Here is a 25,123-nt window from a genome sequence, read left to right as displayed (position 1 = left end):
GACTCCACGGAGCTCCACGAAGCTGGGGCGGGGGCGCAACGCCACACGAGCGTTACCTCCAGGGCTCGGGCAGCGCCGTGCGTGATGATTAACCAGGCTCTTTGAGCGCGTTATGGTCACCCTCCGGGTGCTCGGCTGTGCCATGGTGACCACATGCTACCGCAGCCCTACCCAGCAGTTGGCAGGCGCCAGATCTCTGTGAGGCTCTGTGGGCAGATACGACTCTGACACCAGGGCTCCCTCTCCTGGGATTCCCCCCACACACTCAACACGAGGAGCCTGCGGGTCAGAAGCCACAACAGGAGCCCCGTTGTGGCTCAGCGCTAACCTGACTAGTAACTGTGAGGACAAGGGTTCAATCCCTGGCCCTGCTCAGTGGGTTAAGGATCCAGCGTTGCCATGAGCTGTGGTGTAGGTCACAGGTGCAGCTCGGATGCCGCGTGGCTGTAGCTGTGGTGTAGGCTGGCAGCTGCAGCTCCAACTGGACCACTAGCCTGGGAACCTCCATATGCCGCGGGTACGGCCCTAAAAAAAAAAGCCACAAGGTGTGACTGCCCACAGAAGTCACAGGAGTTCAGAAATGTGACCAGTGCATGCCAAGCAGTCAGAATGGCAGGTGGAAGAGCGGGTAGGACTGGAGAGAGAGGCAGGCTGGAGCAGGTGCTAGAGACCGAGAGAAACCCGGTTTCCCTAGGGAGAGCCAAGGAAGTTCAGGAAGACGCACTCAGGGAAGGGGAGCTACGGCCGGGCCGAGCACTGCAGGCTAGAGCTGTGGAACTTGGGCGGAGCCCGACCAAGTCCTTCCAGGGCCTGCTCTTGTGAACACAGTTTTCCCGGAACACAGCCTCCCCCACTGTTCACACGTACCCATGCCACCTCCCCAGTACGAGGGCCGGTGAGGGGCTGCAACAACCACCCCACGGCCCGCAGAGACAAAACTATTTACAGCAAAGGTAAGCTGACTCCAGGCTAGAGTACTAAGGACCTTGAAAATCAAGGAGAAAAGTTTAGATGTGATCAGGCAATACTGATCCACTGCACACCCCTAATTAAGAAAACTGGGAGTTCCCACTGTGGCCACACAGCATCAGCAGTGTCTCTACAGGAACAGGACACAGGTCCAATCCCAGGCCCAGTGTAGTGGGTTAAAGGATCCAGGACTACCACAGCTGCGGGGTGGTGGCAACTGCAGCATGGATCCCACTCCTGGCCTGGGAACTCCATATGCCATGGGTGGCCACAAAAAAAAAAAAGAAAGAAAGAAAAACGGAGAAAACTGCTGGACAATGCTTTAACAGTAAAATCTGGAAAAAGGAAGGAAAAGCTACTCCCTAGAGCTCAGTGTTCACGGCTCTCCCTCTGCTGTCTAATTCCATCCTCACAGCCACCAACCCGGTGGGTCTCCTGCCCTCCGAAGCCAGGCAAAGGTCCCGCAGCCTGAGAGCAGGTCAGACTTGTCTGGCTCCGTCCTCGTGCCCACAATCCTCGCAATGCCACATCAGCCGTGCAGGAAGACAGGCTGAGAAACTGAGAGCGGGAGAGCCCGCTGATGAGGGCTGGCCTCCAGTGGGGGGAGTGGCAACCTGGAGAAGCATCCGAAAGACAAGAGACCTTGATGAGATCAGGTGCTTCTCACAGCAGAGCTAGTTCTGACATGTTTGGGCAGCTCACCCCTGTGAGAGTCATGGCACATGACCAAGGACCCTGCAAGGTCATGGGACAATGACAGGACAACTATCAGGCGGGAGCTGGGCCTGCCGGAGTGCACAGGTTCAGACCTACAGAAACATCCGTCCCACAGAGTTCAGCCTAATGGTCCACCCTGGACCCCTGTGTACGAGCTCAGTCAGGGCTCAAGAGGGCCTGCTCTGCCCCAGCGGGCACGGCCCGGGTGTCTCTGCAGGGCAGTGTGTGCTGCCGAAGGATGTGGCGCTGGCAGGAGCGCACACACGCAGGCGGCTCTCCTCCTACTGAATCGGGCTCTATGTCCTCTTCTTCCCTGCGGTGCCCTCGAGCCCTCTGCCAGGTACCGGCGAAGGACAGCGATGGACATCCCACAGCACAAGTGCTGCAGCACAGGGTGATTTATACGTGTTACCTACTGAATAAAAACTGGAGCTACCAGCAGAAAGAAAAATTGGGGAGTTCTCATCGGGGCGCGGTGGTTAATGAATTCGACTAGGAACCAGGAGGTTGTGGGTTCCATCCCTGGCCTTGCTCAGTGAGTTAAGGATCCGGCGTTGCCACGAGCTGTGGTGTAGGTTGCAGACGCGGCTCGGATCCCGCATTGCTGGGGCTCTGGTGTAGGCTGGTGACCACAGCTCCGATTAGTCCCCTAGCCTGGGAACCTCCACATGCCTCGGGAGCAGCCCTAGAAAAGGCAAAAAGACAAACAAAAAAGAGAAAGAAAATTGTGATCTCCAACCATTTGTCAGTGACTCAGCGAAGAACGTCCCGCAGCTCCTACTGCCTTAATTCACCTCAACAACGTGGCACAAAGCGACATCTCCAAGACACTGTTCTCTGGTCCTCCTGGGGCATCTGACCCTTCCCATCAGCCCCCCAAGGCCGTCTGCGCCGCCCTGCACTTTCTCTGCACATGTTCTGCTCATCTGTTCCTTATTTTTCCCACAGAGGCAGGCACCTTATTATTTACCTCTTCACCCTGTGCCCTGTGCACACAGGGTATCCGCTTCCTTCTGACAGATCTACTAGGAAAGTACACCGATTGATTTCGGGGGTAAAAAGAGAGGAATAAAAACTTTAGGCCTCCAAATTGCAAATTTATAGCAAAGCTCAAAAAAAAAAGAAATGGAGTTCCCATCATGACGCAGTGGTTAACGAATCCAACTAGGAACCATGAGGTTTTGGGTTCGATCCCTGCCCTTGCTCAGTGGGTTAAGGATCTGGCGTTGCCATAAGCTGTGGTGTGGGTCACAGACGTGGCTCAGATCCTGCATTGCCATGGCTCTGGTGTACACCGGTGGCTACAGCTCCGATTAGACCCCTAGCCTGGGAACCTCCACACGCCACAAGAAGTGGCTCTAGAAAAGGCAAAAAGACAAAAAAAAAAAAAAAAAAAAACGGAAGCAAGATTGATCTTGAATTGAGAACTTGCTGGAGTGAGCGGGTACCTGAGATTCATTACAAAGTCTTTTTGTGTGTACTGAAAATTTCCACAGTACAAAGTTTCAGCAGAAATTAACAGGTGTAGATAACCACAAAACAAGATGGTATTTCAGTTACTTCCGGGGAGAAGGTGCCTCTAAGGTCCTTCTGGTTGGGACACTCACCCGTACAGAGGGCCGTCGTTGCCAATAGCAGAAACCATGATGACGTTGTTAGCTGTTAATTCCCAGACCTACAGGACGAGCAAGCAGTTTACTCTGAGAGCACACGACTTTTAAACCACCAACACGCAACTGCCTGAAAATAACCACAACCAAAGTCAGAACTAAGAAAAGAAGGGATCCCCCTGAAAGCACATGTTTGGGAGCCAGGACATCCGGAGACCAGAGACTCCAGGACACAGGTCCTCGCAGCACAGAGCAGACGCCAGCTTTGCAGGCACGTCCCCCAGAGATGGGCCACGTGCTCGGGTGGGAAGGAACCCACACAGCCCGGGTGCTGCCTCCCACACGGCAGCTCAGGTCTTAACAGAACTGCTACCGCATGGGCGACAAACCACCAGCGCATGAGACACAAAGCCAAGAGAGGGACGCGAGAAAGAGTAGGAGGCATCGCCAACACGGCGTCCCTGCGCAGGGACAGGACCGACCTTGTCCACGAAGGGGTGGTCCATGAAGTCGGGGCCGCCGATGCTCAGGTTGAGCACGTCGACCTTCTTCAGGATGGCGTAGTTGAAGGCGTCCAGGAACCAGGACGTGTAGGAGACCTGGTGCGTTCGATACAGTCCTTCAGGTGCGGCAGCGGACGTCTGCCCCAGCCCTCCCTCCGGGGGTGGCAGCCAAGGTCTGCCCCGGCCCTCCCTCCGGGGGCGGCCCTCACTTTGGGGGCTGCAGGGGAGTCTCCTACACTAATAACAACTGCAGGCGTCGCAGTGGACATCTCCTATTGCCAGGTTCTCTGCATGAAGTATTCACTCAAACTTCAGAAACAGACCCCGAGAACGGCTGGTGCTCTGAGGTATAAACAACTCCACCCGGGACGCCCAATCCTTGGGGCTGGACTCTGGGGAGGGGCAGGTTCCCAGGGTCCTGACCCGCCAGGTCTCACGTCCAGCGCCTTCCTGACCTTACGGCCTGCCCAGCCCAGGGAAGACCCCGCATGCCTAACAGCCTCCCTCTAAAAGGACGTGTCCTAAGATGCGTCTGTCGAGTGCCACGGCTCGGAGCAGCTTCAGGTCTGTAATGCACGTGTGTGTCTCATATCCTCTCTGCCTACACAGACGGAAGGGTATCGTGGCGCCGATGGAAGTTTGTGCACAGAATTATCTTTCTGAGAGTCACTGTTTCTCTAACAGTTTCCTCACAAAAGTGAAATCACTTTGTGTATCACCATTAAGGTGTTTTTATAAAACAAAAATTAAACTTACAGTGGAAAACAATAGATGACAGAAAATAATCAAGTAAGTGCTGAGGGGAATAAAAAGACCTTCAACCCCAAATTCAGTGAAAATAGTTCTTTGAGAATAAAGGTGAAATAAAGTTATTTTTCAGATAACCTAAAGCTGAAAGGAGTCACAGTTACTAGCCCTGCATTACAAGTAAACTAAAGGCATCTCCTCAGGCTGAAAGGAAATTATATGATATGGCAACTCAGATCGACAGGTAGACATAAAGAGCACCAGAAACTGAAACGGTGACAAGTATAAAAAGTTGAAAAACAGTGCGGAGGTCCCATTGTGGCGCGGCAGAAATGAATCCAACCAGGAGCCATGAGGTTGCGGGTTCGATCCCTGGCCTCGCTCAGTGGGTTAAGGATCTGGTGTTGCCGTGAGCTGTGGTGTATGTAGGTCGCAGACATGGCTGCGCTGCTGTGCCTGTGGTGTAGGCTGGCAGCTGTAGCTGTGATTCGACCCCTAGCCTGGGAACCTCCATATGCCGTGGGCACAGCCCTAAAAAGACAAAAGACAAAAAATTAAAATAAAATAAAATAAAAATAAAAAGACAATATATTTACATTTGCTTGACGACGCAAAAAAGAAATTCCAGGAGGAGGGGGTATGAGACAATGAGAAACTACGGCGGGAAGAACTGGGGAAGGAAGGTAAGGACTTGCTGGATGGGAGCAGGGTTGGGAGAATTATTCCCGTGCTGCCTTTCGATATTTTGAACTATGTATTATCTACACAAAATTTAAATTACAAAAAATGAGTAACGACTAGGATCCTCCCCTTCTCAATAAAGTTTCCAGTGCAGAGGGAGGGAACTCACTTGTAAATCCGCGTCGCCCAACCCGATGCTGGGTGCTGGGCTACAGAGGCGACCCTCAAGGCGGGCAGTCCAGTGGGGCGGCAAACACACAAATGTGGGCTTACTCGCTCACATACCAAGTCCAAGAACCGTGCCCGACACGCACTGCACCGGAGCCCTGGGCCAGCCCACGGGAGAGAGCGCAACAGGAGGCCCAGGAGGCGTGAGCACAGAGCCCGGGAGCAGGGTCTTTGGGGTAAGTGAGGCCGAGGAAGGGCGTGGTGGGAGCAGGGCAAAGCCACATGGGAGGGACAGGAGGGACAGGGGAGGCAGCACGGCACACAGGGATGCCAGCAGCAGCCTGGCATCGCTGACATCGCTGTTTTTCAACCAGCACGTTTTCGAGAGTTTTTACGCTCATACTTTGGTATCAATTCCTTAAGTTTCAGGAGTCCTCAAAACACCTACCTGGTTGTTGGTAAAGACCCTGAAAATATGAAGTTCAGCATCTGGAGCAAACCCCTGGCACTCCCTCATGCTGGCTATCACACCTGCCACAAACGTGCCGTGGCCCAGCCCTGTTGCCCAAAAGGAGAAAAAGTCATGAAGCAGCTGAGAGCAACGCAGCACCCCAAAGCAGTGACGCCAGCGGCCGGACTCTCCAAGTCTGAGGCACAGACTCCCCGCTGCGCCTCTAATGCCTTTGCTCGGAGCTCCCGCCCTCCCACGGGCAGGAGGCGCCTCCCCCAGGCATCCCTCTCTCCTCTGGCTCACCTCCCGACCTCCTCGGAGACACCGGGGAAAGCTTCCGCCGAGAGGCACCAAACTACCTGGGGCTGTGTGAGTAAGTGCTATGCACAGACCGTTTAACCAGCGACACACGGGACAAGGCCCTCTCAGCTGGCAAACGGAGGACCGAGAGATGCACGGCCCCCACGACCAGAGAAGAGCCCCTCGGGGCCGGGCACGGGCCACCCACCGTCGTCCAGCGTCCGCTCGTTGGTCCAGTTGGTTCTCTCCTTCACGTTTTTGAAGTGTGGATGCTTCTCACTCAGCCCGGTGTCGAAAACAGCGACCCTGACATTTGCACCTTGTTCCAAAAGAAGGAAAGTTACAATCACGTCGGCAGAAATTTTCATTTCGGATTTCTGTCTATAAAACCCATCCCCCCCCTGGAGCCCACGGAGGATGAGAGGTGACCCAGCGCCAGAGCCCGCCCGGAGCGCACACGTTCGAGCAGACGTCCGGGGCCCTGGCTGAGCCGAGCCTGAGGAGGGGAATCGCGGGGCAGGCGCCACCTGCGCCCAAGTAAGACTGGAGGACACACAGAAAACCCCTCTAGACAGCCTGCACTGTCGCCAACGCTCAGGAGTGTCCCTCTCCCGCGTTCTCCGCAGCTGACGGCCCCTCTGGTACTGTCCCCAGGTCTGTATCCCCTCTTCTCCTTCGAGGCCCTGCAGGGGGCACAGGGCTCCACAGGGCACTCAGCGCAGGAGGGGCCTTCCCACTCCTGCCATGGGCAGAGACTCGCTCACACAGTGCTGCCCACTGGGGACAGGCTGCAGAGGGTGTGTCAGCCGCACGCAGGGAAAACCACTGTTTTATGCACTGTTCTATGATGCCGCGTCTACTCAGTTACTGGCCAAAAGCCACCTGCACCTGGGGAACCACGACTGAGGAGGTCAGGTCAAGAAATTCTAGAAAACGGAGACAAATACGAGATATTCTTACTCTTTAAAAGCTCACAAAGGAGTTCCCGTCGTGGCGCAGTGGTTAACGACTCCGACTAGGAACCATGAGGTTGCGGGTTCCATCCCTGGCCTTACTCAGTGGGTTAACGATCCGGCGTTGCCGTGAGCTGTGCTGTGGGTTGTAGATGTGGCTCAGATCCCGCGTTGCTGTGGCTCTGGCGTAGGCCGGTGGCTACAGCTCTGATTAGACCCCCTAGCCTGGGAACCTCCATATGCCGCACAAGCGGCCCTAGAAAAGGCAAAAAGACAAAAAACAGGGAGTTCCCGTCGTGGCGCAGTGGTTAACGATTCCGACTAGGAACCATGAGGTTGCGGGTTCGGTCCCTGCCCTTGCTCAGTGGGTTAACGATCCGGCGTTGCCGTGAGCTGTGGTGTAGGTTGCAGACGCGGCTCGCATCCCGCGTTGCTGTGGCTCTGGCGTAGGCTGGTGGCTACAGCTCCGATTCAACCCCTAGCCTGGGAACCTCCATATGCCACGGGAGCGGCCCAAGAAATAGCAACAACAACAACAACAAAAAAGACAAAAAAAAAAAAAAAAAAAAGACAAAAAAACCAAAACAAAACTCACAAGAAATGGAAGTAATGTTTTTCCAATGTGAGAGCTGTGTCTGGTGTCTGTGTCAACATTATGCTAAATAATCAATGACAATGAGATAACCATCAAAGTATACTGTTTACTTTCAAAAAATGCAGACGCAATACTGGAAAAGCACTTGGTTTGGGGGCAATAAAAAATACTTTTCTGATGATTAGAGAATTTTTGTTTTGTGAGGTGTTCACCCCCAAAAGACAAGGCAATCATTGAGTAAACGCTGGTCCCCTGGCTGCTATGTGCTGGCAGCAATAGAGTCTGCGGTTCTCCAAGTCAAGGAGAAATGCAAAGGCACCGAGACGAACCGTGGTGCACGGGCGGGGGCCGCAGACACGGGCTGACCTTTCGGGTCCGAACCTTCACACGAGTTCAGACGGGAGTTTCCTGCCATCATCTGCCTGGTTGTGAGCTTCATGTTCCAGGATATGGTCACTAATACCGTTTCCTGTTTTGAAACAAAGGCTGACAACCTCGACAGTCCATCGCTTGGCCACTGTGCCTACAGAGCATCACGTGGCAGGGAAACACTCATTTTCATGAAACTGCTCAAATCAAGGTAACTGTCCCTGGATGTGACCTCGTTCCCCGGGAAGTCCCAGACCTCTGCTTCGCTGCCCGCCCACTCTGGCTTGGGCAGTGCAGTTTGCCCACTGTGTGTCACAAGAAAGACACTCTCCCCATCGACCCCTGCAACCTCAGAAATGGTACAGGAAACCAAGACACTACAAGTGAACAGGATTAAACAATTAGAAAAGCCCAGAAACAGTTGCCTAGCAAGGCAGGAACCCACGAAGGGTAGCTGACTGCATCCAGCTCAACAGAAGAACAGAGGTGCGAGGCCCCAGGGTTCCAGCGCTGGAGAAGAAGGATGCCTGGCCCGGCCCCACGCCACCCCCAGGTTGACAGCACGTACCTGTGTACCCCATCTGCCACAGCACGTCCGCCTGCAGCGTCTGGGCCACCTGGCGCGGGATGGCCCTCAGCAGCCGGCGACTCGAGTGTCTTCCGGTGGCGTGCCAGAAGCCCGAGCCCAGGGAGAGACTGGCCCTGCGCAGGGGGCGAGACGACTGCCACTTCTGGCTCCAGCGGGTCTCGTTACAGGGTGCGACGGGGTCAGCTGGAGCCGAGGAAGAGACAGGTCAAAGGAGGGAAAACAGGGCCCGACCCCTTCCGCAGCCCCGCGGAAGCAGCGATGCTCTCTCCCCTCTGCAGAAGGGCTTCTCTGGGCAGTGACATTTACAGGACATCGTTCAGCTGTCACACTACCCGCAAACAGTTCTTTCTTCCTCTGTTTTTTTCTTTTTAGGGCCACACTCGCAGCATATGACAACTCCCAGGCTAGAGGGCAAATCCGAACTGTAGCTGCCGGCCTCCACCACAGCCACAGCCACAGCCACAGCCACAGGCGAGTGGGAGCCGAACTGAGTATACAGTCTACACCGCTGCTCACGGCAACACCGCCAGCTTGCAACCACTCGGATCTTTCACCCACTGAGCAAGGCCAGGGATGAAACCCGCATCCTCACAGAGACAACGCTGGGCCCTTACACTGCTGAACCATGAGAGGAACTCCTGAGGTTCCGTTTCTAAAGCAAATCTCTACTGTTTTCAGTCCAGTCTCACCAGGCTACGCCCATCAGCATCCCGGGACCTGGGAAAACACAGTTGGCTCAACCCCGTTAAGTACTTATCTGGCCAACACGACTGCAACAATTCTGTCTAGAAGCCCCATGCTGACTGTGGTGCCCCAGCCAAGAGCCTGGGACAAGGGTGGAGGCACTACGCGCGGACCAACCTTCCAACAACGGAGGGCCTGCTGCCGCGCCCAGTCCTGAAGCGGCTCCAGCTTCACTCGCCAAGAGTGGTTTAGAAAGACCGGGAAGGGCTGGGAGGGAAGCAATGACAATGGCGAGGGGACTGGCCCCCCGGGAGCAGGTGCACCCCTGCGGGAAGTGGAGACGAGACACCAAGGGCGACACCCAGAGAGGATCCCTCACAAGACGGCCAGTGTGGCTCGCGGCTCGCAGGTGCCTCTGCCCTCGGGCCGCTGGAGACCGGGGAAGGGATCCGAGTGTGAAGGTCTCCACTCAAAGAAAGCAGCCCTTCTACCCACACAGCCATGGAAACGACCACCATTTAGCCTCTGCTCCCGACAGCCGAGGGTGTCTGCTGGGCGCTCCGCACACAGACTATTCCTGTCCACCGTCCTGAGAGCTCCGAGGCAGCTACTACCACCAGCTACTTACTACCAGGAGAAGAGCTGAAGCTTAAAGAGAAGCTGCTGAGCACAGGCAGTCACGGCTCCCGACAAGAGACAGGACATGTCAGTGGGTGGACATCCTATGTCCTTTAGGGCTGGAAGGCAGAGCACCCGACAACCACAGAGGAGACTACACAGCAAGGGCCCTCAACCACGAGATTCCACGCTTCCTGTGCTCAAGTTGCCCTTCCATGTATCCTAACACACGCTGCAACTCTCCAAGATGAAAAAATAAAGGCCTTCCCTGGTGGCTCAGTGGGTTAAGGATCCAGCATTGTTACTGGTTACGGCTGTGGCTCAGGTCACTGCTGTGGCACGGATTCAATCCCTAGCCCAGGAGTTTCTGCATGCCAGGGGTACAGCCAAAAAAACTGGGGGGGGGGGGGGGAAATGTCTATATTTGGCTAACTGTACGAGGTTTGATTTGTTTTTTCTTCTCGGGCTGTTCTGAGGTTACTGCCTTGCAAAGAGAAAAAGCACCACAAAACATCTGGACTAGCAGAGACAGCTCTGCAAAGTCAGACACCTGAATCCACAGCTGGCACGGGAACTGGCTGCCACACCATGCAAATCGGTTCAGCTTTTCCCGTTATTTTTAAACCTCAAAGAGGCTCTCAGGCCCAGTATATGACAAAGGAAGAAAAGCAAGATTTTCTTTCTTTTTCCCTCTAATGAAAGATACTAAATGATAACAGGATTAATGATCTGTTACACCAGTTTATGACACAGAAAAAGAGCCCCTTCTGTTGGTAACACATGTGCCTTGGAAAATACTATGTAATAATATGCAATTTCTTATCTGAGGATAACCTTATCCTGACAGGGCCCAGATGAAAGACGTAGGGAAGAATGAGCCTGGAACTGAAAGGGGCTCGTCAAATGCCATCCTCACGCACCCTGGCCCAGCGGCCACTTCAAACGAGCCCAGCCAAGGCCTGACACGGGGCAGCCAGGGAGCTCTCAGAAAGGCAAAATGAACCCCAAGGAAAAGGCGTTCCTCAAGAAGCCTTAAAAAAGAAAAACACATACTGAGAAGTCAAATGCAAATAAGAAGGAGCTCCGAAGATGCTGTCTTGGTTTCAGCGTGTGAAGGGGTCTCATGGCCTCAGAGCCTGAAGGCTTCGAGAGGAGCCTGGGGGACAACACTACCCAGCAAAGATCGCTGTCCTCTCCTGAAGCTAGAGGAAGGGACGGGTGCTCACTGCTTTTCACAACTGGCCAGTTTGAAAATTCTCCACATCACCGGAGGGGGCGGGCAGGGCTGGCTCGCATCGCGCCCGCGTGGAGACGCACGCCCTCCCCTCCCCGCGAGCAGCAGAAACGATGCGGACTGGCCCGCCGTCACGGTACTCGGTACTCACACTCCGTGAACTTGAGGGAACGGAAGACCTTCCGCTGGGGTGTCACCCGCTTGATGTTGGGATGATCTTCAAGCGTCAGCAGCCCGGCTCTCTGCTTTTCTTTGATCTGAATCACCTCGAAATCACTAGGGTAGTCGCTGGATGGATTGTTTCGGGGTATAATTCTCCAGTTGTCGATTTCACTGCTCTTCAGGGCGCTTGAAATAAATGAATTTCTAGCTTTGGCTGTAAAGTATCCATTGAAAGCCACAATATACTCTGAAATCAATGACCAAAAAACAAAAAAAAGAATTTAGGTACCTGCATGATGACACAGACTACACCAAACCTAACATTTCCCTGGTAAAAGGGAATTTATATGTAAATATAAACTTATATATCATAAATACTAGATTAGAAAGACGAGTAAACAAACAGACTAGTCTAGAGGCCCTGGACAGCGGTGACCAGATGTGGGGGTTACAATGATCTGGGTGAACCCGCCTGGTCACAGGACACGTCCCTCAAAATCAGATCCCTCTGCTAGTTTTCCAAAAGCAAACAGAGAAGTTTGACTGGATGGCAAAAAACCACATATAAGTTTTTCAAACAGGAAGAAGAAATTAGGAGAAGTGAAGGCTCAGTTTTATTTTACTGAAAACAATTAATAAAATTGAGGGGCAATTTCACACGACAAACGGCTCAGTTATTCACAACTGGCACATAGGTTTTCAGCTCTGCCAGACCCCCCTTCCCCAGTTCCAATGGCGTCTGTTTCCTGGAATCTAATTTTAGGGAACTCGTTCAGAATGTCAGTTTCCTCGCTTCACATAAACTAATTACACTGGGAAAACAAACTTCAGCAGAGGTGACATCAACACTATGCACTCAGCGCATGTGAAATTCACTGGAGAAGAGAGGCGAATGTTTTCGGCAAAAACTAACATTTACAAAAAATACACGGGGAGGGGGAGGTCTCTAACATTAAAAAACATCGTTACCGTATTCCGCCACCGTACACGAAAAAATGCGTTACCGTATTCCACCACTGTTGAGGAGAACTCCACCTTCAAGGTCAGGTGGGAACAGCCAGGACACGGAGCCTTCTCGAAAGACTTTCTTTCCAGCCTGTCACCCAGATGTTTCTTCCCACAGAGCAAGACCACCAGCAGAAGCAGCCAGATGTTGACAAGCTTCATGGTCGAAAGTGAATATGATCATAAAATCACATAAATTCAAATCACACTTTTTTCTTCCTCGATTATAAGTTAATTTTTGTTTCAGCTAAAAGCTGAAACATTGCTGATCAGCCATTTTACAGTCTTGTCCAACGTAAATAAAAGTTAAATTTCATGGCCTTTTGTGGGTTGGCCTGAAAAGAGGCTTTCATTTCTTTCTTCGTTTCTTCTCCATCTTGGGCCTCAGGCTCCGCTCACTCTGGCCCAGACACCTGAGTCCTCCGCTCCATGTGCGCCGGGAACCGGGGTCCAGCGGGGTGAGCGGTCAGGCTGTGGGCCAGGCTACAAGACAAAGCGAGCGCACAGAGGCATCAGGCGCGCCGGCAGAACCAGGGACCCGGGGACACCCGCGGGCTGGGCTGGAGGCTCAAAACCACACGCCCGCTACAGGACAAGAGAACCCTAGGACACCGCCACCCCAAACATGGTACCACCTCCTTCTACTTGGTCACCCTCACTTTTTTTTAAGGCAGCTTCAGAAAGAAAACAGGACAAAATAAATGAGGACAATGGAGAAAAACACGGATAACAAATGACCCCAGGGGTGCTAATAAGCACATGGGCCCTGAGCACCGCAGCAGCCAAAGAGGAGGAACCACGACGCTCTGCTTAGGACTTCCGCCGGTGCCCTAGTCCAGATCCCGAGTTTTCCCGTTATTTGCAACCCCTCACCTCTGGGGTATTCCCCCATTAGCACTTCAATTCCCCATAAATCTCACCTATTTTTCAGGCAAAAGCGGAAAAATTACTACTTTCTACTGTGAAATTAATACCCAAGAACAAACGAATTTTCATACAGGTTACATACCTCCCACCTTTTGTAACACTGTGCTCCAAAGGTACTCAAACCACACCTTTTCAGACTGTGAAATATTTTCTGCCAATTCTATGAAAAGAACATAGGTTTTCACTGTCGAATTTATTTTACCTAAAGCCTCAACTTAAAAGATTTTTTAGGAGTTCCCATCGTGGCTCAGCGGAAACATGCCTGACTAGTATCCATGAGGATGCAGGTTCGATCCTGGCCTTGCTCAGGGCTAAGGCTCTGGCACTGCTGTGGCTGTGGCGCAGGCCAGTAGCTATAGCTCCGCTTTGACCCCTAGTCTGGGAAACTCCACATGCTGTAGGTGCGGCCCTAAAAAGACCAAAAAAAAGAAAAAAAAAAAAAGATTTTTTAACTTGCCGAATATGTTACAAAATCAGATTATCTCTTTACTGGAGATGACATGAGAGGACAGTCTTTTAAGGTAAAGCTGCTGCCAAAGACAACTGTTATTTGAGTTTTGCATATAAGCATGGACACCTTTCCAAATACCTGGATGGTAGGACAAATGATAATTCTTCACAATGAAGAACAGAGTGGCAAAAAAAAACCAGGCAGGCGCTGGCCGAGCCTGCACAGATCACACCAAAAACATCAATGAGCCAGCGGGTGGGAAGACACACCAATGAGGCAGGCCTCCCACTGCTGCTTGTTTCTAAGAAGAAAACACTCAGGATACGCCGTTAGCCCCCCTCTCAAGACACATATGCCAGAAAGTTAAACCCATCCTTCCGCCAGAAACTGCAACCTGAGAGCAACGAGGAATCTGTGGTTTCTGGAACTATTCGTGTATGTGTCTCTACAGAGGAAAACCCTGATAAAGAAAGGCAAGGGGTTAGAGTGTGTGAGCAATCTCTGACATTTAATAATTAGACGTTTATTATTAAAATAACAAGTGACCCTTCAGGGCCAACCTCTGGAACTGGAGACCAAGGCGGGTATAACAGTGTTCTCCAGATAGAAATACTGGATGTTATTTCCATAGCAACATGATGAACAATGAGAATGCCAATCATATAAAGAAAGAAATTAAAAACAAAGCCCAGAATAGAAAGTCAGAAGAAAAGCAACAGGGACACCAACAACCACTGCAACCTATGTCACAGCGAGCCGTGTGCAGTGACCCCGAACGTTTGGTCCCACTTGACATTTGCAGCCACAAGCTATCACAGAATGCCATTACACGAACCACAGACCTGACTTAACTGTAGTATTACAGGTCGAAGAAGAGAAAGCTAATCACCACGATAAAAGCGCTCATCTTCTAGAAAATGAAATCACAGTTAAAAGATTTAAATGGGTCTCTTCGCAAATTAAAAAATAATAAACAGTAAAACCTCTGCTGCTGCATGCTAGGGAATCTATGTGACACACCTGAGCTACACGTAACACAAATATCCGTGAGCCATGCTCGTGAGCAAATCTTAGCCCTAATAAATTGGGTTAGATCAGCTTTAATTAAACCTGTTCCCAAATAATCCACACACGGGTAAAGACGAGGAACCTAAAATGAGCCTGGGGAGAGGTGGCTGATGCTCTCTTGCAACGGAGGCAGGAGCCTCACCCGCAAAGAGATGGAAAAAAGGGTAGAGGTTTTTTAAGTGTCTCAGGCAATCAGTTCTCTTTTAAATTAAAAAAAAAGACAGTTTTTTAGGTGTTTGGAAAATAGGACACTGTATTATCAGGTGTTCTAGTTTAACTGATTCATTAGCTCCTACAGGTTTACGAAGGGCCGACCAAGTGTCAGGCGGTGCGGGGCTTGCAGAGGAAGCACACGGGTTGGTAGCAGGTCAGGCCGCCGACCCCAACCCAAACAGCCAAGTCAAGCCCAGGCAAGGACAGTGGCAAAGGGAGGCACGGCCACTATGCCGGGACACTGGGCGGCCAGAGGAGGTGACAGCAGCTGGCTCTGATGGGGTCGCGCCTGACAGGGCTGGAAGTGTGGAAATGAGGAGGGAGCAGTGGGCATCCAGCGCTGGACCAGCCAGTCATTGCGACAGACGGACGGGGCTGCAGGGGCTGACAGAGCGGGGCCGGCCCTCAGGCAGGCGCGGACCTGAGCAGCCTGAGCGTGGACAGGCGAAAATGCAGGTGCTCTCTCGCAGGGGGAGTGAGCCCTGCAGAGCTAAGGCTGGGCCCCGGGCGGCCCAGCAACTGCCCCCTCTCTGACACGTTTCCCTAGTCTCCAGAGCCAGGCACTGCTTGGGGGTCCCAGCAGAGCTGCAAGCAAAACTCAAGAGGAACCTCCGCCTCCTGGAGACCCTTCCTGGAGAGGCAGGAATACACAATACGGAAAACATAAGGCCTGTAGCTAGAGCTAAAGACTGCATCCTGAAAGGAGAAACAAGAATGAGAATGCGACAAGTCTGGGGAGGGCTGAAATTCAGACGGAGAGCTGCAGAAGATTCTAGAAGGGGGCTTTGTTTTGTGTATTGTTTTGGCTTTCTGGCTGCACTGGCAGCATGCGAAAATTCCCGGGCCATGGATCGAACCTGCGCCACATCAGAAACTAAAGCCACAGCAGTGACAACGCCAGGTCCTTAACCAGCCGAGCAGCCAGGGAACTCCCTGGAAGCAGACTTTGGAGTGAGGACCTGAAGGAGGCACGGTGCTGGCCAAGCCTGGGGGGAGCCGTGCAGGCAGCAGGGAGATCCTGAGGTGAGGACAGGCCTGGTCTGTGTAAGGAAGAGCAGAGAGGCTGGAGGAGGGAGGAGAGGGGAAGTCAGCAGCGAGGCCAGAGGGGACTGGGGAGGTGGGCCGGGGAGGCCAGCGGTCACAGAGGGGCCTGAGCCCTCCTCCTGCGTGGGCAGGGGAGTGTGACCAGCACTGAGGAGCCTCAGTGGCTGGTGGCTCCAGCTTGCGGCGGTTGGGGGGGGGGCGCCCTGTAAAGACGGTGGCCTGGGTCAGGGTGAGGCCGAGGCGGCAATGCAGGAGGTCACCCTGTGGGTGGGAGGGCCAGGGGATACAATCTGCTAACGGCCAGATGTGGGGTTGGGCACGTAAGGGCCGGGACCCCACCAAGGCCTCCTGCCCAGGCGCGGCCGGTGTCTGCCCCTGAGTGGGGTGGAGAAGGCTGCAGGAGGGCTGGTGTGGCTAACATGAGCATGACCAAGTGCTGACCAAGACGGGCTGGGAGGGTATAGCTCAGGGCAGGAGGGAACAGGTCACAACGCTCAATTCAGTGAAAAAGCGGCCAGAATGAAGGGTGGGCACTGGTGTAGTCATTATAAGGTCACTGACCCTCTTACCAACGGGCCACACTCGTGCAGGCAGCCTGTACTGGTCTCCACACCGCAGGGCTGCAAAAAGACACCCCCAGGCAGAAACGTCCCACGGTGAGGGGGAGGATCGAGGGGGCTGTGAAGGACAGGGACGAGGAGACCCTCCCTTTTTCGTCTGGATCTGGCTGACCTGCTTATGTTCTTTAAAGATGAACTAAAATCTGCGTTTAAAGACCGCTGGCTCATAAAAACTATGGCAACAGATACTGAGATTTCTATGGTTTCCCAGTTCCAGAAAGAGATGGCTTCAAAATACAAATTTGCATTGAGGAAATCAAAACCACCGGGGAGGCAGAGGCTGGTAAGTGACGGCACAGCCACTGGGGGCCCCTGGGGTCGCAGGACCCGCCCCTGGCCTGTTTTAAAGACACAGTCCCCCTGAGTCCTCCCCGGGGCTTTGAAGGCAGCCCTGCACCGCACCAGCACAGACGCCCCTGGCTCTCGCTACTCTGCGCAGAGCCGACAGCATGGTCCCAGACAGGCTCGCCGGCCAGTGGCAACAGGTAAGCGACAACAGGCGTAAGATGAGCAAAGAGCACATAACACAGACACACACGTAAAGAAAACCACTCCTCATGACAGGTGTTCTACCTTTTCCCTTTCTTCTTCCCTTCTGAATAATTCGGCAGAGGACAAGAAGCAAGCCTTGGTGGGAGAAGCATCGGCGGCGCGTGGGGTGACCGGGTTGGTGGGGGAGAGGCACTCGGGGAGGGGTGACAGAGCCCGCGTGAGGGGCCAGCAGAGACAAAGGCAAACTGCTCTGATCAGGCCTGTTGTGGATAACGGGAGGCAGCTTTCTCACTGTCAGAGAAAGAAGTCCCAAGCATGAAAGGGGAAAAACTGGACTAAACCATGCAGGACCAGAATGAAAGTGGTGTCCGATATACAGTCGGCTGTGGAGAAACACACTCGCACACACACATACACGTTATTTCCTAGCTCTGTCCATTGAAAGGACACGGGGGCCTTTGCGATGCCCCAAGAGAAGGGAGCGCCCCTGGTGCCCAGAACCGGTTTTCTAAATACTCTTCTCCATTAAGAGACACCTGGCTCCCTGAAGACAGAGCGAGTTCCCGGAGGGGCAGGTAAGAAGAGGGGAATCTGGAACATCTTCCCGTGCCAGAAAGGAAGGAAGGAGGCACTCAGACGGATGAGGTTGTGTCAAAGGAACACAGAGAAAAACTGGGACAATCCGAGCACCAAAATAAATAACCAAACTACCAGATCCTAACCCACTGAAGACAACAGGAAAAACAGGGTCCACAATGGCATACATACACAAGAAAAACTCCAGTTATCCACACGGTCTCAGAATGCCGCCCAACCAAATCCTGATTTACAAAAGGGAAGAGGGTAAGGCTACAATGGAGAAGCTGCATCAGGTTAACCAGCGATGGGACTAACGGGTCCAGAAGCACCAGGCAAACACACCGCAAGAGCCCAGCATCACCTGTGGGGTGCCTGGCACAGGCCCACACCTGAATCAGATCACAAGGAAACATCAGGACCCAAACCGGGGAACACTTTTCACACTGACTGGCCTAGAATTTCCCTAAGTACCAAGGTAATGAAAGCCAAGGAACGGCTGAGATCTGGCTCCGGATTGGAGGCGACTCCAGTGACAGGACCACTACCTGCAACTCAGCCTCCTGAACTGGATCCCTTCGCTGTAAGGACGTCACTGGAACAACCAATTGGCAGGACTGAATGAGGCCAGCCTGTGATTAGGTAGCAGCGGGGCATCAAGACAACTTCCCAACTCTGAGGGCTGTGCTGTGATTACATAAGAAGGTCCTTGCTGGCAGGAAATGCCCACTCAAGTATCTGGGGACAATGGCATCAGGTCTGCAGCTTACTTTCAAATAGTGCAGAGAAAAAATGGGTCTGTACTGTTTCTTGGACCCTTTCTGGCAGGTTGAAATGGTTTCTAAAATGTGCAAAAAAAAAAAAAAAAAAAAAGGTCCTGTATGTAGTCTCAGTTGCTTTGACTGCTCTCAGAGGGCAGGAATATGAATCTGAAAATTCTACTGGAGGAGTGGGGGCAATTTTCAGCCTCATCTAGGAGACTCAGTCTGCACAGACCACAGGGTGTGTAGTGAGTTCCCAGACCTTGTCAAACAGATTTACACCAATCAACTGTCACACGGGATGACATCCGAACATCCCAACAGATGAACTGAGCGCGGCAAAGTGAAGATGCACGTTATTTCTCACTCCAAGGAATTGAGAAAATCAACGGCTGCTAAAATGCACCCAGTATCTAATTTACTTTATAAAAAATCAAATAACATTTTATCAAAAATTGAGACATGCAGTATAAAATAAAATCCTGTTTGAGAATTCAACCCAATGAGGAGTTCCCGTTGTGGCTCAGTGGTTAATGAACTGGACTAGTATCAATGAGGACGTGGGTTCGATCCCTGGCCTCGCTCAGTAGGTTAAGGATCCAGCACTGCCATGAGTTAGGGGGTGGGTCACAGACGCAGCTCGGATCCTGAGCTGCTGTGGCTGTGGTGTAGGCCGGCAACTGTGGCTGTGATTTGAGCCCTAGCCTGGGAACCTCCTTACGCCATGGGTGCGGCCCTAAAATGACCCAAAAAAAAAAAAAAAAAAAAAAATTCAACTCAATGAGTACTTTCAGAGGGTGCTAGTGAATATAAAAAACTTACTACCTTCCTGAATGGTAATTTGCAAATATGCAGACATAAAAAACTTGTAGTCTAATAAGTTCAGTAATAATAATAACTAACGCTTACTGAGCATTTATTGTGTGGCAGGTGTTATTCTAAGTAATGTCACGTAGTAACTCAGTCCTCACAACGACCTGTTCCTACTTCCATTTTCAGTGAGAAGACTGAGGCCCAGAGTGGCTCAGCTCCTTGCCTGGAGCCACACAGCCAGTCAGTGGAAGAGCTGGGCTGGGAACTTGGGGACTCTGGCTCCAGAGGCCACATTCCTAACAGGCAGGCTACCCGGCTTTCCTAAAACTCTCCCCTAGAAATTCATTCCATAGAAGTAGGAGCCTGAACGCACACGGGTTAACACCAAGGATTTCAACAGGGAATTAGAGACTCTCTAAAGCCAGCAGGACTTACACACACTGAGGTCCATGGAATGACTGGCCAGCAGGGACCTGCTGTACCGCACAGAGACCTCGACCCAAGATTCTGTGATCATCTATGTGGGAAAAGAATCTGAAAGAGAATGGATGTGTATACATGTATGAATCAATCACTTTGTTACACAGCAGAAGTTATCATGACCTTGTAAATCAACTAGACTTCAATAAGCCTTTTTTCAAATGGTAATAAATAAATAAATAAATAAAATGCAACCAGGAGGCTCACTAAATAATTACGGTTCACCCATACTACGGAATATGCAGTACAGCAACTTCAAATTATGCTCCTCTGGAAGGCTGAATAATGGTCCCAAAAGATATCCACTTTCTTCTTTTCTTGGCTTCTGTCATTTCAGAGCCCCACCTGAGGCATACGGAGGTTCCCAGGTCAGGGGCTGAATCAGAGCTATAGCCGCCAGCCGACACCACAGCCACAGCGACACGGGATCCGAGTCACTTCTGTGACCTACACCACAGCTCACAGCAACGCCGGGTCCTTAGCCGGCGGAGCAAGGCCAGGAATCGAACCTGCATCCTCATGGATGCCAGTCAGATTCCTTTCCACTGAGCCACGATGGGAACTCCAAGTTGTCCACATTTTTATTCCCAAAACCTGTAAATGCTACTATTTGGCTACTATCTGCAGGGGTAACTAAACTAAGGCTACCAAGATGGGGAGCGCAACCTGGATTATCCCGGTGGATCCAGTGTAAGTAGAGGAGTCTTTATAAGAGGGAGGCAGGAGGTCCGAGTGGGTAGCAGGGGATGTGATGACGGAAGCATGAGGCTGAGGTGATACAAGAAAGGGTCAAGAGCCAAAGAGTGCAGGTGCCTCTGGATGCTGTGAAAAGGAAGCAAACAGATTCTCCCCTGGAACTTTCAGAAGGAATGAAGCTGACACATTGATTTTAGCCCAGGGAGACTCATTTCAGACTACTGACCGCCAGAATGCAAGAGAACTAATGCATGCGGTTTTAAGCCACTTAATTTGTAGAAATTTGTTACAGCAACAGTAAACTAAAATATTACCCAAAGAATATGGCAGAATGAAAATTCTAATGAAATTTTAAGGAAAATAGTTCATATATATAGTGTGATTCCAAGTTCTGATTTTTAAACATTTACATATACACATGGGAACAAAGAACATGAAATGTCTACCAAAATGGTACCAGTGATTCTACCTTTCAATGTTGTGATTACGGATAGTTTTTAAAAATTCTATTCATTTACCCTTTTACAAAGAGCATGTTACACTTTTAAATTAGATAAAATACATTAATTACTTTAATAAACTTTTTAAAAATAAGTTTTACAGAAAAACAAATTTTCTGATACAATGGTGGCACAAAGAGTCAAACTATGTTCAAATTTACTTTTATTGGTATATATAGCAGAGCTTAGAAGGGATCTATTTTCTAGGAACTGTTTTCAAAAATCGCTCTGTGTCTACATGCTACCTCAAGGCTAAGCTTTTAGCTAGTTCATTCTGAACAGGCTTATCATCTGTAGCATCACTTACTCACAAGGCCTCATCAGGGCTGTTACTGGATCTGCTAAGTGTTTATTGGATTTAATTTCTATAAATTCTTTATGTAGAAGACCCGGTTATCTTTCCATAGAAAAGTACACCCTGAAGATAGTATTTACAAAATGGATTTTTCATAAATAAGTATAGTAATGCCTCTAATACAGATGCAATCAAAAATATTTGACATTAAATACTAAATATAAAATTAACAGCTCAAATAATACAATGCCAGGAATAAGATTCAATAAGACCCCTGTATAAACGGAAGACAGCAGAGGAGGTGGACCAGTTGGGCAAAGCCACCGGTCCAGTGACAGCTAACGTTCCTTGCAGCTCTGAGACACTCCCCCTTTGCATTAAATGAGCATCACTGGATATAACTAAAGTGCATCTGAAATTATTTCTTGGCAAATAATTTTTTTTTTTTTTTTTTGGTCTTTTTGCCTTTTCTAGGGCCGCTCCCGTGGTATACGGAGGTTCCCAGGCAAGGGGTCTAACCGGAGCCGTAGCCACCGGGCTACTCCAGAGCCACAGCAACGCGGGATCCGAGCAGCGTCTGCAACCTACACCACAGCTCACAGCAACGCCGGATCCTTAACCCACTGAGCAAGGCCAGGGATGGAACCCGCAACCTCATGGTACCTAGTTGGATTCGTTAACCACTGCGCAACAACGGGAACTGCCCTTTGCAAATAATTAAAGAACATGACTCAGGTGAGAGGAAACGACTTGCATCACCTGATGGTCATCTAATTACACAGATGTGCCTTAACAACCCTCTACTCAAACAGATCCAGAAAAGAACGAATTGTGTTGAGGCCACGAAAGGACACCATTCAATTCAATTAAAATTTGGCTGCAGAAGTACCACTTTCGTAACTAACTGCATACTTGGCTGTATTACCACTGTTTAATAGGCTAACATTCAAGAGCTGCCAGACCACACTATCTTAAAATAAAGGTGTATCTTAAGCCTGACTGAACCCTTCATTCTGGCACATTCTGTCCATCAGCACATTTTTTTTTGTTTGTTTTTCTTTTGTCTTGGCCACCCCTGCGGCATATGGAGTTCCTGTGGCCAGGGATCAGATCTGAGCCACAGTTTTGACGTACGCCGCAGCTGCGGCAACACCAGACCCTTTTAGCCACTGTGCCAGGCTGGATCCAAACTGCATCCTAGCGCTATGGAGATGCCACCAATCTCATTGTGCCAGAGTGGGAACTCCGAGTAGTAGGTTTTGCAGGGGAAAAAAACACAAGAAATTCAGCACCAAGAGTCAAGAGACTTTACACTGTTTTCTCCTGCCTCTGCTTTTCACAGACACTGCTCCAGTCTCGTTCTCTTTACCCTTCGCCATCCAGTACTGACTGGCCAGCCACGTATGAGGCTGGTTCTTCCCTCACTTTACACTCGTTTTGCTAAGCACACAGGCACTGTTAAGATGAATAAACCTAGTTAACAGATGTCTGCAGCATGTCAAACCTGATTAGGCCGCGGGGAGGAGGAAGTCCGCTTCGGTCTCTTTCACAACCCCCTCTAACCTGCCTCACGCCAGACACGGAGACCAAGGTTTAGGCCCCTGTTCTTAATACTCCAAGTCACCAAGGGCTGGAGTTACCAAGTTTTCCCCATTAAATATACCCCGTATCTTCACTCTCTCCTGGGGTAAAGAGGCAGATGCAAATGCCCACCCCAATCCCACTTACAGCACTACACTAGGAGCCACGTGCAGTTTGCCCAGGCCCGCAGCATCTAATTACCTGTGGCACTTATTGTGACTGCCACAGAAAGGACAGCGGCAGCGGGCGAGACAAAAACGATCTCCCATCAGGCTGATAGAAAATGCGATCAAAGAACATGCCGACGGAAAGGATGTGCTGAAAAGCTCTTGACTCCTCCAAGAGAACCTGCTGGAGCCCGCTGGATGCGCCGAAGGCTCTCCAAGTACTAAACTAGAACTTCTCTTTCATAAACACAAGCAACTCTCGATGATAAGGGATACCCGGGGAGTGCAATGGATACACCTTACAGTCACAAGTCCCGGCTGGCTGCTGACGCCACCACCACTTCCAACAAAGAGGTCAACAGCATCGGGCCTGGGAACACAAAATTTTATTTCCAAAAAGTGCAGTGCATGATGGATAATCAAAATGTATTACATCCCTACACCAGGTTACCGGGCCATAAAAAGGAAAAAAGTATTGGAAAAAGGTATAAATTAGGAGTTTGGGGTTAACAAATACACACTACTACGTATAAAAGAGATAACCAAGGTCCTACTGTACAGCACAAGGAGCTACATTCGGTATCTTGGAATAACCTGTAATGGAAAAGAATCTGAAAAAAAAACACATATGCACGTGTATACCTGAATCACTTCGCTGTATACCTGAAACACAACGTAAATTAAGTATACTTCAATTTAAAAAAAGGGATGAAGTATTAATACACGAACTTTGAAAACAGTATATGAGGAGTTCCCGTCGTGGCTCTGGTTAACAAATCCGACTAGGAACCATGAGGTTGTAGGTTCGATCCCTGGCCTTGCTCAGTGGGTTAAGGATCTGGCGTTGCCATGAGCTGTGACCTACACGGTCGCAGACGCAGCTCAGATCCAGTGTTGCTGTGGCTGTGGCGTAGGCCCGTGGCTACAGCTCTGATGCGACCCCTAGCCTGGGAACCTCCATATGCCGCGGGAGCGGCCCAAGAAAACGGCAAAAAGGCAAAAAAAAAAAAAAAAAAGAAAGAAAAAAAAGTATATGAAATAAAAGAAGCCAGACACAACAGCCACACATGATTCTGCCTGAATATACGAAACATTCAGAAAAGACAAATAAGGAAACGGAAGGTAGAGCGGTGGTTGCTTAGAGCTGGGATTAGAAATAGGTAGTGATGGCAAATGGGCACCAGGGATCGTTGGAGGATGACTGAAAGGTTCTAAAACTGGGCTGTCATGATTGCACCACTCTGCAAATTTACTAGAACAACAAAAGCCAAATACTGATTAAACACATTTAAAACAGGTGAACTTCATGCTCTGTAAATGTGACCTTAACAAAGCTCTCACATTGAAATATATATATATATATATATATATATAAAATGAGTGTCGCAGATTAAAAAGGTGGGAAGAACCACTGTTCGCCACACCCCTCCCTTGTGCACCTAGGCAACCTCAGACCCTGAAGTGTGAGCGCTCCTCGCCAGCACCGTTTAAGACTAAAGGGCCATAGGAAACGTCAGAGTTCAACTCTGAGATGTTAAACCATTCTCTCTCACTTGGAAGTGTCCTTCAGAGTCTAAAGTAACTGTAAATATTTAGTGTAATTTGCAAATTCAATTCAATAGGCGACTAGGCCAAAAGTCGCAGGGGCTCTCAGCAAAAAACGTCAAGGGGCAAAGACCTTAATGACAATATGCAGACTGGATAACCGTCTCGGGCAGCACACTCAGGACAGGGCAAGGCAGGATGTGAAGACTCTACAGGTGTGAACGGCGTGCTGCTCCTGAGCGTAAACCAGAGTCCCACCGGCCCCACTTGCTCTGGAGCTTCTTGCCTCGCGTTTGTGAAAACCAGTGGAGCAGGGTGTACAGACGGAGACCGGGCAGAGAACCCAGGCCACTTGAGACCGGCCAGCAGCTCCCCTCTGGGAACAGACCGAGAACTGCCGTCTGTTCGGGGGCTGAGGGCCAGAGCCAGGCACACGGTTTCACTCTGGCAAAGCTCATTTCAGATGAAGAAAATGGTGAGACGGAGCAAGCCACCAGGGCGAACACGGAGGGGCCAGGCGGGGACACCGGCCGGGGCCA

General features: G+C 50.8%; 1 protein-coding gene across 2 annotated transcripts in view; it reads right to left on the bottom strand.

The window, feature by feature from the left end:
• The window catches only part of MBTPS1 (membrane bound transcription factor peptidase, site 1), a 55,072-nt gene that overhangs the window by 29,533 nt on the left and 416 nt on the right, over positions 1 to 25,123 (bottom strand). The window contains exons 2-9 of one of the 2 annotated variants that reach the window (XM_021093728.1): positions 13,365 to 13,442; positions 12,355 to 12,838; positions 11,340 to 11,597; positions 8,632 to 8,835; positions 6,355 to 6,465; positions 5,844 to 5,953; positions 3,779 to 3,895; positions 3,294 to 3,361 (exon numbers count right to left, since the gene is read on the bottom strand). In XM_021093728.1, the coding sequence (XP_020949387.1) occupies positions 3,294 to 3,361; positions 3,779 to 3,895; positions 5,844 to 5,953; positions 6,355 to 6,465; positions 8,632 to 8,835; positions 11,340 to 11,597; positions 12,355 to 12,517 (1,031 nt within the window). In that variant the 5' untranslated portion in view covers positions 12,518 to 12,838; positions 13,365 to 13,442. The remainder of the gene's footprint in view (positions 1 to 3,293; positions 3,362 to 3,778; positions 3,896 to 5,843; positions 5,954 to 6,354; positions 6,466 to 8,631; positions 8,836 to 11,339; positions 11,598 to 12,354; positions 12,839 to 13,364; positions 13,443 to 25,123) is intronic. The other variant, XM_005664321.3, reaches the window with a different exon arrangement.

This window comes from Sus scrofa, chromosome 6 (genome assembly GCF_000003025.6).
Source record: "Sus scrofa isolate TJ Tabasco breed Duroc chromosome 6, Sscrofa11.1, whole genome shotgun sequence".
NCBI lineage: Eukaryota > Metazoa > Chordata > Mammalia > Artiodactyla > Suidae > Sus > Sus scrofa.
The sequence above is the reverse complement of the archived record's forward strand: the minus strand, read 5'-3'. Positions and strand labels throughout refer to the sequence as shown.